We start from the raw sequence: 17,427 nt of genomic DNA, 5'->3' as shown, positions 1-17,427 counted from the left end.
AATGCGTAGAATGGTCCCAGCAACACCGGATATCCAACAAGTGCAGGGTCTGGCATGGTTCGACGATTGCGGTGGAAACCAACTCTCATGTGGGCTCTAGTGTTTATGTTTTAATAAACGCCCACGGGAGGAGGCAAGGTCTCAGTAAGAGGCTGAAGTTCATGATTCACATAAATAATGGCATTATCAAAGTGCCCTTGATGCCCAAGTTGTTCTATTCGTCTATCAAGCATGACCACTCTAGCTTGCAATCTACGCAACTCAGCCATAGTATTCGCGAGATATCTATCCATAGCACAAACTAGGCCAGCTAAGAAAAGCTGTGGAGTGTCAATCTCTCTCATGTTTCCCTCAAGACCTGGATAGTAATTGGCAGTTGCTTGATTTGTACGAGTTGGAAAATAGTGAAAGAACCCATCCATCCCTGGCCTGTGGTGTCGGTAATACACAATCGCTTGAAATGCGGCCTCATGCATTGCTGAGGGTGCATCCCAACCATAAGCTTGAAAGTAAAGGGGTGATTCATGGGTCCAAAATCCTTGTATACACAGCTCAGCCATATAAGCTCGGAGAGATGAACTCCGTTCAAGAGAAAAGAAATGATACTCCGGTGGGTGGTTATGGCCAAGATGTTGCAGCATGAGCCACAAGATGTGAGGCAATGATCCTTCCTCATAACCTCCGGAATAGCCTAGTGGTTGCCACACAGTAGACATCTACAACCTTTGGAAGCATAGACCAATTAGAATTTCAATTGAAACTCATTAGGAACTCGGAAATGGTGTTATGGTTATTTTATCATGTTCTGTCCAGCATACTATTATGCAATAGGTTAACCTTAATTCAACATGTGAATGCATAAATTTCTTGGTTAAATACATGCCTAAGGATGCCCTGGTTACACCCCGCATTATGGTATAAGATTTACAATTTTTAGACACATATATTTATCTGTAATGAATTTCTAAACTAGATGATGCAGTTCTGAAACTACAGGTTGATCTGTGCTGTTCGAATTTTTAACCCATTCTCCAGGCATGCAAAAATTCTAGGAAAAATGTGAGGGTTTCTTAATTAAGTTGGGTAGCTACTGGTAAATTGGCAAAATTTTAGCTACTGGATACTGGTCTATGCAAAAATATGAAGAGTGACTGCTACATGCTCTAGAATCTACGCGGTATGGGGTTTTTGCAATTCTTAAAATATGATGCAAGCATGAAAAATCTGCACCAAAATTAGGACATGCTAAGAGCTTAATGCAGAGGCTTAAAACCCTCCTCCTGCCAAAAGGAGCAAGAGGGTGAAATCTTCTCCACCCCACCTTGACACACTCAAAAAAGCTGCTGGAAAGGGAAAAGCAATAGGAAAGGTGCAAGGGACTCTTCTGGCTCCGAAGAAGCTAGATCTTGGCAAGACGCCATCAGCTCATCCTAAGCCTCCGACAGAATTCACATTAGACATGCCATTGGTCAGAGATGACGTGTTAGTGAAGATGGGCCCTGCATGCAAGGAGTTGCACGGCTACTGCATGGAGAGGTCCAACGCAAGGAGGAAGAATAGAGAGACCTCCATGACGGGCTACTATGATAGACAGCCATTCCTCGGGCCTGAAGCCTTCATCGCCATAGACTTCAAAGATCTATGGGACCTCTACAGGGTGCGGTCGATCGACACCATCCTCTTTAAGTGCTACTCCTTATAAGTATAGTTGCATACGAGCTATGGTATTCACTATCCATATACTATCGCTTACCCGGATTCTTGTCTTGTTTCTAGGTTAACTTGGAAGCATGTCTGTCGTCATGCACCCCATGTTGCCTTACTCGATCTAGCTGTCATCAACGAGACAATTATAAACAGCGATCGAGCCAACATGGTAGAATATATCAAGGACTGCTTATGGTACCATCAAGACAAGGAATTCATTATGTGCGCCTACAATCAACAGTAAGCGTGTACCCTACTTAGAATCAAATGCGCGACGCATATAACTTAAGTTTTTAAAACTTAACTAGCAATTTATTAATGTCACAGGCGTCATTGGATTCTTTTGGTCATAGTGCGGAAGTGGAATTTGGTATACTACCTTAACTCCAATATCAAAAAAGACATATGCGATTGGTCGGCGATTGAAGCTGCTTTGAACAACGCCTGGGACCAATATGTGGCAAAAGGCGGGTGGCATAAGGAAGGGCATCCCACACTCGGTCACAAAAAAGACTTCCCAATGCATCAACAAGTTGGCGACCAGTGTGGGTTCCATGTCTGGCATAACATGAGGAGCTTCGCAAAAAAGGTGACATTGCTCGACCTTGAGGTGTGTGCTTCCATTGATTATTATAGACATAGGACGAAAACTTGCCAAGTATGTAGACTAACTTGGCGCCTCACATACATGAAAAACTTTCAAGGATCCCGGAAAACAACTTCGATATCATTAGAGATAAGATAGCAGAATTCATACTAGATGATATGTTGTCAAAACAAGGAATGTTTAGAGTCAAGGTCCAGCTAGCTCGTCTCTGAATGGTTGAACATTTGCAATGTTTGCGACAAACATTGGATTTATGTAAATATTCTTTGTAACACAATTTTCCACAATGTTATGTAAATATTTGCATTTCTAATTACATATAAACTTGTTTAAATTTATAACTCAGTTTTGCAGGTTTTGATGCATGTAGGCGGTTTGAAGAGCAAATAGGATGTGAATGACATAAATATGTGATGGATGAATGCTGTGATGGATGAATGAATGCTATGACAGAATATGTGAATGGATGCTGGGAATTGTGGGTTGCTGGGAATGGGACTATGTATATTGCTTCTATTATTTTTGCTGCAGGCATGGCTAGCAAAGGCCTGAGACTAGCCAAAAAACAATTTTTTTTTGGATATACTCATCACTGGCAGGCATTTCAAGTAGGCCCGAAAGAGATAGAGCCATCTGTGATGGTCTCAACCTTTAGACCGATAGGGATATAGTCATCCCTGACGGGCTATAACTATAAGCCCGATAGAGATAATTCGTCCGGCCCATGATTATTTTTGACTCAACACGTTGGTTAAACCTAGCGGTGACGGCCTTTATCTTAAGGCCCGATTGAGATGATTAGTCATCCGTGACGGGCTTAGTAGTGTGCTCGATTGAGATTAGTCATCCGTGACGGGCTCCTTCCTAGCCTGGTTTGACTCGGTTTGCTTGGTCAAACTTATCTGTGACGGACACTGTTTTTGGCCCGATTGAGATGACTTTCATCCGTGATGGCCTTGTGCCCGATTGAGATATGTTCTCACATCAGTGACCTTTGCTTAGTGACGGGGATTATACCTGAAAGAGATGAGGCTTTTAGCCCATTAAAGATAACCGATCCCGTTCTAGTGGCTTAGATCAGAACGAAATCACGTTTTAAGGGAAACTATAACATCATTTCGCTTTTGACAAAATTTATGTAGGTTTTAGTCCAATCTGTGACTAATACCCCTTCCGTTATGGGAAATTTTCATATACTACATGTAGAACAGAATACTGCAGCTGTTTAATTTGCTTCGCAATAACGATAGGGCCCTGATCGAGCAACACTACGTCCCATCTTCTATGATTAGAAAAAATCCGAAATGAAGACATGTTCCATATGCAAATGCAAGACACAAAGTGGTAAAGATCGCATCCCTAAATGGTTAAAAAGTCGACCTAATCAATTTGGATTGCATGTTCCTTTAGAAAAACATATAATTTGATATGTGGTTCCTCAACTATGGAAGTCGCACCGAATATTGGAAAAACCAATTTATAATTGAGCCAAACTTAGGGCCAGTAACCTATAAAATTTTTCAGAGATGAATCGAGAGAGTTAAAAAAAATGCTTAGTAAAACATCCGGAAAAGAGGTTCGTTAAAGGCATCATATTCGGACATACTCTGCCGTAGCTCATTAGCTACATCAAAGTAGCTCAAAAAACATTTCCACACTTTAGGATCTGCATTTACACTTTTTTTTAGGTTTCAAAAAAGCATATTTAGGTCCACACGTGAAAGAACCTCATGAATATCGAAGACTGCTACTGAGTTGATAGTTTAACACCATTCGAGAGTGATACTGAGTTGACAGTTTGACACCATTCCAAGAATTGAATTCATTATGCAAACCAAGACATAAATCATTACCAAGATAAATATCTCCAGACATCAAAATCTTTCCATAAATATGGGCCATAAAAATATCTCTACTACTTAAAAAGTATGTAGTGGTGGCGGTGAAGCCAACCCTGACAGACACGCGTCCTATGAACCATTGGATTGGGACATCAGACCCCGTCGCACGCGATTCGCTTTTCTCGCTTTCCTCCGCCGCGTCGCTCACGCTCGCGATCCAACTGCCGACGCCGCGCCTCCCACTTGTTCGCCGAGCACTGCTACACCTCCACCGCCGGCGCCCCTCAGCCCAGATAGCAGCCCGTCAGCCCATCAGGAAGAGGAGAAGTGGAAGACCTCGATCTTTTCTCGGCTCATCCCGTACGCCGCCCCTCTTCCACGTCTCTCTGGTTTCCACGCCGTGACTCCCGAGAACATGTCACCGTCGCCTTCCCCCTCGCTTGGAGAACGGCAGTGGGTCACGGCTAGGGACGCCGCACTCGCTGGCTGCCGGCCAACCCATCGCTAATCGTCCAGTCCAGGGGCACAGCCAGCATCCGGCCAAACTTTCACAATATCAGCCACGAATAAGTCCATCAAGGTAACAAATAATGCTTCATCTATTTATTTTTCAATCAACTTCACTGGTTATAGACAAAACCAATTGGATGTTATTTTTCATATTGTAGGGTTAGGAGTCCAGTATGTTTCAATTTGGGTTCTTGAGAATTGGAGTAAAACTGTAAATTGGAGGCAAATTGTAAGTCATGTAAACTGTGATTTTACTTGAATGAATGATAAAAAAAATACACAATTTCAATTTCTGGAACGCAATGATAGAGCATGATACTTGATTTCTTTTTCTGTTTCTTGTTAAGAGAAAACAAGGATGGTTGATATTTAGCATTTGTTAAGAAGAAATTGTTTAAGGCTGAAATTGTTAATTGACACAGATGGACTCTGCTGAGACCGGGAAAGAACCAACTGAGATTTTAGCCAATACAGAGATACCAGAGCAGGTCAATGACTCAAACATCACTTATCAAAGAATTGAGTAGATAAAAAACATCTGTGCATCATAACACAAAAAAACCAAAGAAGGAACATGTAATCCAAATTATGCTGCAAGGTACTTCTATTTTCTTTAGAAATTATGATGTATTTTCTTTTGTTCAAATATGATTTATTTTTGAAATCTTCCGCTATAGATTATATTTGCAGCGCAGAAGATAATCAGATCATAGGTAGGTTATGTGAGACAATTACTTGAGAGACAAATGGTCGTCGACATCAGTGCTGCCTTTGTTTACAGATATGACATGGCCTGTCTTTCTTTTTTATAATAGTAGCTATGTTAATGGCGATGTACGTACAATTATGTTTAGTATGCATACCACAACATGGCCAAAAACAATCTAATTGTTTTTTTTTTATAGTTTATAAATGCTTATATTCATTGTATAAGGGAAGAGAAGCACCTTACTAATAGAGATGGTGGAAAGGTATTTTTGGAGAACACTATTATTTCTAGCATTCTTAAAAATAATGGTGCCTCAAACTTAGGTCACAAAAATTATAAGGATGATACTATTTGTGGTTCTTTGATTTATGTCATTGAATATTGCTGTAGCATTAGCTAAAAAAACTGATGGGAGATAAAAATGAGGATTTTAAAATATATGGAATAGGTTTGCCTGGTCAATTATGGCCGTGTTTACTTTGTGTGCCAAAATTTTTTTGAAGTATACAGACACACATTTGAAGTATTAAACAAATTTTGGCACACGAACTAAACACGGCCATAATTGACCAGGAAAACCTATTCCAGATATTTTAAAGTCCTCATTTTTATCTCCCATCAATTTTTTTAGCTAATGCTACAGCAATATTCAATGACATAGAACCGCAAATAGTATCATCCTTATAATTTTTGTGACCTAAGTTTGAGGCACCGTCACTTTTAAGAATGCTAGAAATAATAGTGTTATCCAAAAATACCTTTCCACCATCTCTATTAGTAAGGTGTTTTTCTTCCCATATACAATGAATATAAGCATTTATAACCTATGCAAAAAAACAATTAGATTATTTTTAGCCATGTTGTGGTATGCATACTAAACATAATTGTAGTTACATCGCCATTAACATAAGTACTGTCATAAAAAAGACAGGCCATGTCATATATGTAAAGAAAGGCACCACTGATGTCGACGACCATTTGTCTCTCTGGTAATTGTCTCACATAACCTATGAGCTAACTATCTTCTTCGCTGCAAATATAATCTATAGCGGAAGATTTCAAAAATAAATCATATTTGAACAAAAGAAAATACATCATAATTTCTAAAGAAAATAGAAGTACCTTGCCGCATAATTTGGATTACATGTTCCTTCTTTGGTTTTTTTGTGTTCTGATGCACAGATGTTTTTTATCTACTCAATTCTTTGATAAGTGATGTTTGAGTCATTGACCTGCTCTGGTATCTCTGTATTGGCTAAAATCTCAGTTGGTTCTTTCCCGGTCTCAGCAGAGTCCATCTATGTCAATTAACAATTTCAGCCTTAAACAATTTCTTCTTAACAAATGCTAAATATCCACCATCCTTGTTTTCTCTTAACAAGAAACAGAAAAAAAAATCAAGTATCATGCTCTATCATTGCGTTCCAGAAATTGAAATTGTATACTTTTTTTTATCATTCATTCAAGTAAAATCACAGTTTACATGACTTATAATTTGCCTCCAATTTGCAGTTTTACTCCAATTCTCAAGAACCCAAATTGAAACCTACTGGACTCCTAATCCTACAATATGAAAAATAACATCCAATTAGTTTTGTCTATAACCAGTGAAGTTGATTGAAAAATAAATAGATGAAGCATTATTTGTTACCTTGATGGACTTATTCGTGGCTGATATTGTGAAAGTTTGGCCGGATGCTGGCTGTTGCCCCTGGACTGGACGATCAGCGACGGGTTGGCCGGCAGCCAGTGAGTGCGGCGTCCCTAGCCGTGACCCACTGCCGTTCTCCAAGCGAGGGGGAAGGCGACGGCGAGATGTTCTCGGGAGACACGGCGTATGGAAACCAAAGAGACGTGGAAGAGTAGCGGCGTACGGGATGAGCCGAGAAAAGATCGAGGCATTCCACTTCTCCTCTTCCTGATGGGCTGACGGGCTGCTATTTGGGCCAAGGGGCGCCGGCGGTGGAGGTGTAGCGGGGCGCGGTGAAGAAGTGGGAGGCGCGGCGTCGCCAGTTGGATCGCGGCGCTGCTATACGTACGACTAATTTGTTACGACGGTTGTACGATGAAACGTTTCTCTTCTAGGCTCATAACGCTGATTAACGTTGCAAGTTCTGGTCCCACACTGGACCTCTTCTAACGCTGAGCCGGCCCATATCCAAAACCCCAAGCTCATCACATCATCGTCCTGACATCTTATAATTAAGCCTCCTGGCACAGCTAACCAGAGTAATTTATTTTTCCTAATCAATCTTATATACTCGTACTGTCGCTCAACACTTATCATGTAACCTAGCTTAAGTTAAGTAAATTATTTTGACATGAACCTAGTTTTACAAATACTCCATCCGTCCTATAATATAATGGATTTTGACTTTTTCTTACAATGTTTGATCACTCGTTTTATTCAAAAAATTTGTGCAAATATAAAAAACTAAAAGTTGTGTTTAAAGTACTTTAGAATAAATAATAATTCTAATTTTTTTTAAATAAGACGAATGGTCAAACAGTGCAAGCAAAAAGTCAAAATGTCTTATATTATAAAACGGAGGGAGTATATATGATCCTTGCACCTCGGACCCTGGTAGTATCACCCCTAGCTGGAAGTATTCTAAATTTCCAATGGCACAAATCAGGATAAGTCGATAAGATGCAGCAAATGTTCATGTATGAGCCAATGTTTGGCATGGTTTATATTTATTTGGATACAGAGAAAAAAAGGCAAAACAAAATAATGAGTATATGCGTATGGGCTTGGGCTGCAACATACGCATGCACCACGTAACGTTAAGATGCCAAGCGCCGTCCGCGTAACGATCGCGTATAAAAATCGTACAAAAGTAGCATTTTCCGTTGGATCGCGAGCGTGAGCCACGCGGCGGAGGAAAGCGAGTCGCGTGCGATGGGGTCTGCTGTCCCAATCCAATGGTTTCATAGGACATGTGTCCGTTAGGATTGGCTTCACCGTCACCACTACATACTTTTTTTAAGTAGTAGAGATACAGATAAATTATTCGGTTGGCCTCAGACTTACACGTCTGTATGAACAGAGGGATGGACGCTGGTACGAAATTGTGGTTGGCCTCAGACTTACACGTCTGTATGAACAGAGGGATGGACGCTGGTACGAAATTGTGGTGTAAACGATAATTTGGGGGTAAAAAACAAGACAATGGCCAAATCATGGTGCTAATTTTGCTTTCTCGTACTCAATACAATTTTTAGAGAGCGAGGAGGGGAACAAACAAAAGGTTTAATGTCATCTAGAAACTGGCATATAATGTTTAATGGATAAATGTAACGGATCATGCTTCCTTGAAAGAATGAAAGATACAGTAATTGAAAGGAAAAATAAATTCTTTATTAAATGTGTAATCTAGTTACATGTAGAGAAATTTGGGGTAAAGATATACACAGTTCAGGAATTGGTGTTTCTATACATGATTGCTCATTTGCTCAGAGAAATGTGTTCCTATAATGGACCATCTCCAACTTTATATGGGATGGCATGATTTCTCTAGCCTAACCTTTATCAGACCATCAGGGCCCTTATGCACATGAAATTAATTATTGAGAGAACAAAAACCTAAATGGAAATTATGTCTTCATTGAAACGAATCTGTTGAAAGACCCAATCTGGCTGTCCATGAACTCTGGTGGCAGTCTTAATTAAGATGCTGAGGTCTCAGCATCTCCATCTTCCGAGTGCGATGAGCCGCCACCATTGATCATCTCAGTATCACCATCACTCTGTCCTACCAGCGAGTCCGTCTTATTGCGCCTTATTAATCCAACTTTCCTTTGTTCTGAAGACAAACAGATGAACAAAAAGTATGTTATAGTCTACTACTAATGATATATATATTGATGTACTTGACTACTAGCAGGGAAAAATTAAGTGACAACCACAAGAAATTTTAAAATTCTCGTCTTACTTTTGCTGGTTATGGTGTCTCGAGTCATATCCAAGAAGTCCTTCCAGGTGTAATTCTGTAGTTCTTTCTTCTCTTCCTCAGAAAGTTCAAAGTTTGGCTCCCTTCCACACATAAAAGCAGCCCTGTGTTGATATGTCAAATCTAGTCAGTTCAAACAAAATATCAGCTTCTCCTACACAATAAATTATGATCAGTTGGCCACGGCAGATATGCAAGTGGCGTTTGAAGTAATATGCATATGATGCAACCTATACTGTATGTATACAGGCTTGAGGGTTGTATGCCAACAATGATGAGTAGTCCACCTTAAGCATGGAACAATATTGATCTTTTAGGATGTTAACAGTCTTTAATCATTATATAATAAAAAAACCTTAGTTTATTGAGACAACAAACAGATTTGATAAAGCAACATTGTACTGTTTTGGTGAAGGTGCTTCTAAAAATTTTTGGCTATTACTCCGATAACTTTGCAGACTAGCTAGTTCCTTTGTAATATTTTCTAGCATATATCAATATATCACTTCTTCATGATATTAAAGTAAATTAGATTTATAGTATTGTATACAAGTATCAGCATATTACTAACAAAGCAGAACATGATATTATATGCAAAGATAGAAATATCATAATCGTGCATAAAAGTCCAGCTAATACCTATCATATAGTCGGGCTGCTTCCTCCTGTGTCCCGACAGTACCTAAGTGGATTTGTTTCTTGTCAACTTTTATAGCAGCTTGCCATTTCATGTTTTTGAAGTAGACCCCTCTCATTATGCATGGTTCTTGGTCCACATACTGCTTTCTTCTATGTCGTTTTCTGCGCTTGATTTCCTTGCCTATAAATATAAAAGGAAGCAAATTATATTTTTGTCAAAATAAAAATGACACGTTCAGCTTATGCCTTTGGATACCTCATTAAGGATGAAGGTAACCAATGCAAATCTGAAATAAAATAACAAAAGAGTTTCTGTACATGAATAAAAAAAGGGAATTCATGGAAAAGAAAAGGTAGAATCTTTTAGAGAAAGAAAAGGCTCTAGTGAAACATCCCAGGTCAGGTCACCTAGTTATGTAATTCAACTCTATCTGGTTTTGGTGAGAGCAGTTTCATCCTCGACATCACGTTCGGGGTAATCTCAATTCATGTGCAAGTCTGTTCATGGATCAGAAGCGTCCTTTCTATTGGTTGCTAAAACATAATATATCCTGTTGTGTTCAATGCTTCAATGAGAAAGTTGGGCCAAGAATGGATTCAGTTTCATCATGATTCAAGAAGTTCAAAGTCAGCCTAATTTGATGGGACTATTATAGAGTTGTACCTAGATAAGATTTCTGATACCGAATTATAAAACAACCATTTGCCATATAAAATTTACCTGGACTATATACTTTAAGGAAATACAAAGAGTACTATGAAATAATATGAACCTGGATAGTAATGGTTTTTCTCTTCCTTTAAAGAATCAGACCCATTTGAAGATTCCAGAAGTACATCAGAATTTTTAGTCTGCAACAAAAAGGTACATTTTATCAAACAAAACCATCGTTGCCAGTGCAAATAGCATGTGTTCAGAAGCATCAGAAAATAATGTAGTTTCTAAGGAGTCACTATAAAGCAAACCATATGAAACAGAAGAAAAAAAAGGAATTAGTATAACACATGAAGCTACTGTTGAAAAGTGGCACTGCAACAAAACAAACAAGAGCAGCAATCTTGTTATTCAATCCATTGGTTTTACTTATTTTCCCACCATGTAGATAAAAGTACTAGAAGGTAAAGTAGATATGATAAAAAGAGAACACCATCAAAGTAGTCCATTGACACAAGGAGCAGTCAAGCACAATCTATCTTACAGCGCTATGTTAAGAAATAGCTTGTCAGTGCCTGACGTGTTATTTCTGAAAAGCCACAGGTTGTACCATTTATTGTCAGAGAAAGAGCAACTGAATATATTTCTGACATATTCGAAGTTCAAAACCAAAATCAGAATCCCATTCGATTTTGATATCCTTCACAAATACTTGTAACTTTTTACTATGGCTTTTTACTACTTTATTTGTTCACAAATATGTGCCACGAGCCCATGAGTGCTTTCCAATTAATATTCACTCATTTGGCCTCATTAATTTTCCTCATTTACTTGCCCGCCAAAAACGCAGTGGACCCATAATCCAGTTATTAATGGAGAAGTCAAAATGGGCATAAACAAATTATTGCCAAGGTAACTCCATTTTAGTAAAAGTTGACAAGGATTTATCAATGTAGTGGGTATAAATTTGAACTCCTTAAATCATACCATTAGCTTTTTGAAGGTGCTAATTTGGTAGTATAATTTTATGGTCAATGACAGCCTTGCGAAAATACAGTTATTTTATTCACACTATTCTAAAATACAATTAAAATGGTAAAAATCAAAGTAAAGATTAAACCAACAATGGTAAATTAACTTGCGAAAATGATTGTCAGAGTTCTGTCACAGAAACTTTGGTGATATGCTTGAATATACCATAACTTGTAATATCCATTAACTATAAATAGAAACTGTGATAGCATGGTTTTCACAGATAATCAAACACAACACAAGGTGGCAACTAGCAAAACATTTTTGCAGCAAAGTTGTACTGGCATTGAGGTGTTAAACTTACCAGGGGCAGCGGGTGCACACTGAATGGCTTTATGTTAGGGTGTGCAACTTCCACAGAATTTTCATTGTCACTAGGCTTTGGAAAATCAACCGGTAACGAATCTTTCCCTGAAACAAAAGGTAAATTAATATGAGCGTTCAAAGTGTACGCATAATACATTCATTGGTCTAGCTGTCTAGGGAGGTATGTGTTGCATAAATGATCCCCTTGCTTGGGTTCATGGGAAGAAGTACGATGAGAAAACAATATAGTCATACTTCGAAATAATCTTATTTTGCCAATAGTATTTTGTCCGTAATCTCGATTGTTGGTCAAATCAACAGTTCACCAGAAGCCATGTGCTTCTAACAGTGATTCACACAGCATATTTGTAGTTACGATGTCTTACTATATTAGGATTTGTATAGTTGCACGAATCTGGCTACATCTGCCCTTGTTTCATTTCTGTGTGCCTACACAATAGTATGAACTTACACCCTTCTTGCTGAAATACTTCTAGAGTTACGTGTAGCTTCAGAAAAGAATACCAGAACACTTGACGCTGACATTTGCGATAGCCCTCTAAATTTATTTAAACATAAGTAATATGCAATTTTGCACCATCTGTTCATGTAAAACCGCAGCTTGTGACATTTAACACATTAAAATATCATCTTCCACCATGTAATTTGGACAAATTGAGCACTCTTCCACCATGTAAAAGCATGTTTATTGTTACAGGTTTGCCTCATTCCGACAATGAGATGGAAATGGTGCATTGAGACCTCTGTGGGCACATCCACGAAATGGCTCATATATCCATGTGAACAAAGACCCAGGTGTGTCCAACATGACCTGTGATGTCAGGAGCTAACCAAATGGAGGGTGAGAATCGGCTTGACCGTTCTGTTATGCCATTGCAAAACAAGGAATTCACTTTCACCTCCTGTGTGGGTGAATAAGCCAGCTCAGACATGCCCCCAAAGAAATCACCTTCAGTATGGCACAGCATCCTAACAGGACAATGAATGGCCTCTGGCCATTGCTACACCAGCATTTGGGTGCATCCCACCTCACATAATGTTCATGAACCACTGAACCTGGTTCAGAGAGCCCAATTTCTGTGAACTTAGAAGGTGGAAGTGGTGTGTTAACTTACAAATAGTGCAAGCTGCTGTGTTTACAATCAGATGGTGGGCAATGCAACTTACTCTTTAAACAAAATTGATTTTTAACCCACAAAGGGCACTGATATACATCTTTGAATAAAAATTACAAGAACGGTAGAGGAAGCACGACATATATAGAAAGCCTTCCCTTATTGATTTCCATAATAAATTTTGCAAAGACTGCTCATAGTAAGCTAACCAGTCAGCAGAAAAATGTTTAAAGTACTTCATTCCACACCATGCAATATGGAACAGATTATACGTGCTCCATCTAATCATGGTACCATCAGGGCTACGGCAACTCCCGTCTAAATTCTTTGCACAGATAATTCTGGTGCTGGAAGCAATTAGTTCGCAGCCAAATCATGTTCTTGTAAGGTCCATTGACTATTCAAATTCCTCCTATGGTCTCCACATAATTTCCCAATCCCACTAACTTATACACCATGGGGAGCAACATAAAACACGTATACAAGGAGTTGCAAAGTTGTATCAACGGAAGCTGACTACAGATGGTATACCAATAGAGAAACAAAATCAAGAAATTTCATGTACAAGATATTTGTAAATTGGGTGCACAGTACTGCTTTTTTTAATCTGAAAGAGTAGGTATAGCATGTTCCATTGAAGAGTCAGATCATAATAGAATTGATAAGCATAACCAAGAAAGACATGCTATGATGACTTTGTATATAACTTGTAAGTAATTAAAGTAGCACATTTTCACAACAGAGTTCCTCTGAAAAATTACGTAAACATATCAGGAAACAAATCATGACATTGCAGTGAGTCTCATACCAGAACAAAGCCCCAAAAGCCGGCGCCTCCTCAAGCTAACCATATTTCAATGCCACCTGCAATATAGTTAGAAATATAAGATTTTCTAAACCAATTATAAAAGCGAGTACTATAAGGTTGTATAAAAAAAGGTTTTAGGTTCAAATATGGAGACATCGTGAGAGAAATAAGTGTGTCGCAATTAATGCAAGAGCTTTTGATTACATTAGACAATACTAGCCTGCTGGAAACAACAACAGTGTTCAGTGCCCAACACATTGGTGAAACCGGGGAGAGCTGAAGAGAAGGGAAACCCCAGAGGCATTGATCATTTGGTACAGCCGCTAATTCGGCATTTGGTACTGCCACCATTTCTCGAACTGGAATTACGTTACACTTCTCTTATTGGCCATATCTATTTCTTCCCTATGAATGGTAATCTTAACCATATTGCCAAATATATACAGAATAATATTGACTATTTGTTCTTCACATCAATAGACAAAAAAAAAATGTTTTGTGATAGTAGCACATAGATGCGACTGGCAAACCTAGTGGCGGGTTAATGCACTAACAAACAAATGTGGAAGATCACACTCATATCTTTTTACTTATTAGCATTAAGTTACTAATCAATAAAATGGAATCTAAAGGAGCCAATCGTACTACAAAAACTGATAAACTCATGTGAGTTATCAATCTCTGGGAACAAAACTGTTGACAATAAGACATCAACATTCAACAGGCCTACAACTTCCATGGAGACAGTGAAGAGTACTACAGGCACTGGAAATTGAGGGCTCAAATAGACAGCAAAGGAACAAGGATGCTGACAGTGCAGCAATGTCCAGCACGATCCTCAACAGAGCTGTATCATCTGACAAAAGCCCCACTAACGTCACGTGGAGGCACAGGTCAGCTTTAACTGAAACTCGGCGAAAGGAGTAACCAAATAAACGCCCTAAAAATAGTGAGTGAAAAAAAAAAGAAGAAATCAAGGTGATGTACTTGTCACCAGTCACCACTAACAGTTAGCACAGACCTAGCAAGCACACTCCAGGGCCTACAGAATCCAACGAATCCTACTAGAATTTAACTCTTGAGGAAAAAAGATTTCTTTGTTGTGACAGTGAAGTGCACGAACTCTGCAAAGAATCTATCTGTATTATCAAGCCAAGGACTACTGCAAAGATGGAATTTTCAGGCACACTAGTCATCATCATCACCAACATAATCCTACGCTGACTTTGTTACCGCGGAATTATCTGATTTGCACATAGGAGAAGCACCCACTGTGTAGTACAAATCAATCGCAAACACGAACAGGGCAGGTGGCAACAACCAACCTTCCGCCACCCAACCAATCCTAAGAGGCTCAGATGATAACAACAACAACCCCCAAGAACACAGAGAATTCACCCCCTTCCCTCACCACCCAAAGACCCCCCAACCACCGCCACCTTCCAATCCTACCACCCCACACGAACTCAACAAAACAACCAGCAAGAGAAAAAAAGAAGAGAGAAGAAGCACGCCATCAGAATGCCGCCGGAATTCGCGGGGGGGCCAAGAAACACCACGCCGATCAATCCTGCCGGAATCCAAGAACCGCCGGAAGCCGCCAACCTCTGGCCGAGAAATAAACGCACACGCGAACAAGAAAAGACGACGGCGACGGAGGGTAGGGGCCACAGACCGGCCCCCGTAGTAACACGTACCGACGACGAGACCCGCCGGCGGCGTCGGCGTCGGCGGCGGCGAGCGGCCACCAAGAAGAAGAGGAGGAGGAGAAAAAAAGAGAGAGAGAAGTTGGTAGGAGAAGTTGGCGACGGGGGATACAAAGAAGAGAGATGACTCTCTCTCTCTCTCTCACCTCCTCAAATCTACTACTACTCTACTACCACCTTTCTCTCTCTAGCCCTCCTCCTACGGCGACTCGGCTCTCTCTCTCTCTCTTATCGCACTCTATCTCCTCGTCTCGTCTCCCGTTGATTCTTGGTGGTATTTTTCCTGGTTTATTATTTTTATTTATTTATTTTTCTGGTATTATTATTTTTTTTGTGAAGGGGATTGGTGACGTATCGCCGTAGAGGTACAGGAGCCATGCTTTGGCTGGTGGTGGCGGCCTGGCGGGGGGAGGGTGGAGGAAAGTACGGGATTGCCCCTGGGGAATGGGGATTAGCCGGCGTGGACTTTTCAGAGTCAAGGGACGACCCTGACAGGGATCCTTTAGTAAATAAATAAATTATCGTTACTTCCTCTCCTCTCTGCCCATGAAAAGTTACACAGTTTTTTCTTATATATACTCCTTACTTCCTGGATTTTTCACATTTTGGTCCTTTTAAAAAACTTATTTCGTAAATAGACCCCTGAAAAAACTTATCCCAGAAATGATCCTTTTTTGGGCGCCAGAGTGGCTGCCGCCGTCATCCAACAGGACGGCGCCAGAGAGGCTGGCGCCGTCCTCTTGCCACCGTAGCGCACGCGAACCGACGTGGCAGGAGGAGGGCGCCAGCCATGCTGGCGCCGCCGCCTCCATTCCTGTTTTTCTGTATGGAGTTGCAACGGTGTCATTTTTATTTTATTTTTTCGGATGTTTTTTCACACTTAGGATCACGATACAACCAACCACAAAAAAATTTAAACTCGAACTACCACTTAGCTAAGTCTGAAAATAGCTAGCATACCACTTAGTCTACTTTGCACCTTCACTAAAATTAGACCATAATTCCTTTAGTAAAACCCTTTGATCAGCATGTTAAACATAATGCACTCTACCACTATATGAAATTACTTAATCTAATTCAAAATATAACCACATGAAATGACATATATAAGTTAAACAGTACATAGAAATGCAATTTTTTTTATTTTTATTTCATTTTTTTGATATTTTTTCACACTTAGGAGAACATAGGAACCAACCGTATAAAAAATAAACTCAAACGGATAAAATATGTGACTTGTAGAATTTTCCAAAACTCTACCGAAACGGACAAAATATGTCATCTATTAAAATAGGCGTAACTTTCTCATACGGACTCGGAATCAGGCAAATAATATATGCACGGACATCTACAGAAAATGTTACATCTGATTCTCCCCCGCTTTGCCGGGTTCGGCGATATTAAAAACTCCAAATTCCGCTTGCAAGATTGTGTTTTCGAGGAGAGAAGTTTTTCGGTAAAACTTTGGAAAATTCCACATGCCACATATTTCGTCCGTTTGAGTTTATTTTTTACATAGTTGATTCCTGTGAGTTCCTAAGTGTGAAAAAAATATCAAAAAATAAAATAAAAATAAAAAAGTTGCACATCTCTCCTTTGCACTAGTTCGGAGAGAGGAGAGGAGAGGAAAAATTCTACAGGTCACATATTACGTCCATTTGAGTTCAATTTTTCTATGGTTGGTTCTTGTGTGTCCCTAAGCGTGAAAAAAATATCAAACAAATAAAACAAAAATAAAAAATTTTGGGGGGGGGGCGCCAGCCACTCTGGCGCACTCCCTAGCCACCTCAGCATCGCCCCGCCACGTCGGCAGGGGGA

General features: G+C 39.7%; 1 protein-coding gene across 2 annotated transcripts; it reads right to left on the bottom strand.

Annotated features, from left to right (window-relative positions):
- Window positions 1-8,713: 8,713 nt before the first annotated feature.
- On the bottom strand, window positions 8,714-15,734 carry LOC9271519 (ethylene-responsive transcription factor-like protein At4g13040). 2 transcript variants are annotated; one of them, XM_015771420.2, is made up of 7 exons: window positions 14,124-15,734; window positions 13,904-13,959; window positions 11,958-12,064; window positions 10,740-10,818; window positions 9,967-10,147; window positions 9,310-9,431; window positions 8,714-9,180 (listed from the first exon to the last, which is right to left on the bottom strand). In XM_015771420.2, exons 2-7 carry the CDS (start codon window positions 13,944-13,946, stop codon window positions 9,044-9,046), a joined length of 669 nt encoding a protein of 222 aa, XP_015626906.1. In that variant the 5' UTR covers window positions 13,947-13,959; window positions 14,124-15,734; the 3' UTR covers window positions 8,714-9,043. The 2 variants fall into 2 exon arrangements, with proteins under 2 accessions (XP_015626906.1, XP_015626905.1); XM_015771419.2 differs by having other exon boundaries at window positions 15,601-15,734.
- Window positions 15,735-17,427: the final 1,693 nt, after the last annotated feature.

The sequence above is a fragment of the Oryza sativa genome, chromosome 2 (genome assembly GCF_034140825.1).
Source record: "Oryza sativa Japonica Group chromosome 2, ASM3414082v1".
In the NCBI taxonomy this organism is placed as follows: domain Eukaryota; kingdom Viridiplantae; phylum Streptophyta; class Magnoliopsida; order Poales; family Poaceae; genus Oryza; species Oryza sativa.
The sequence above is the reverse complement of the archived record's forward strand: the minus strand, read 5'-3'. Positions and strand labels throughout refer to the sequence as shown.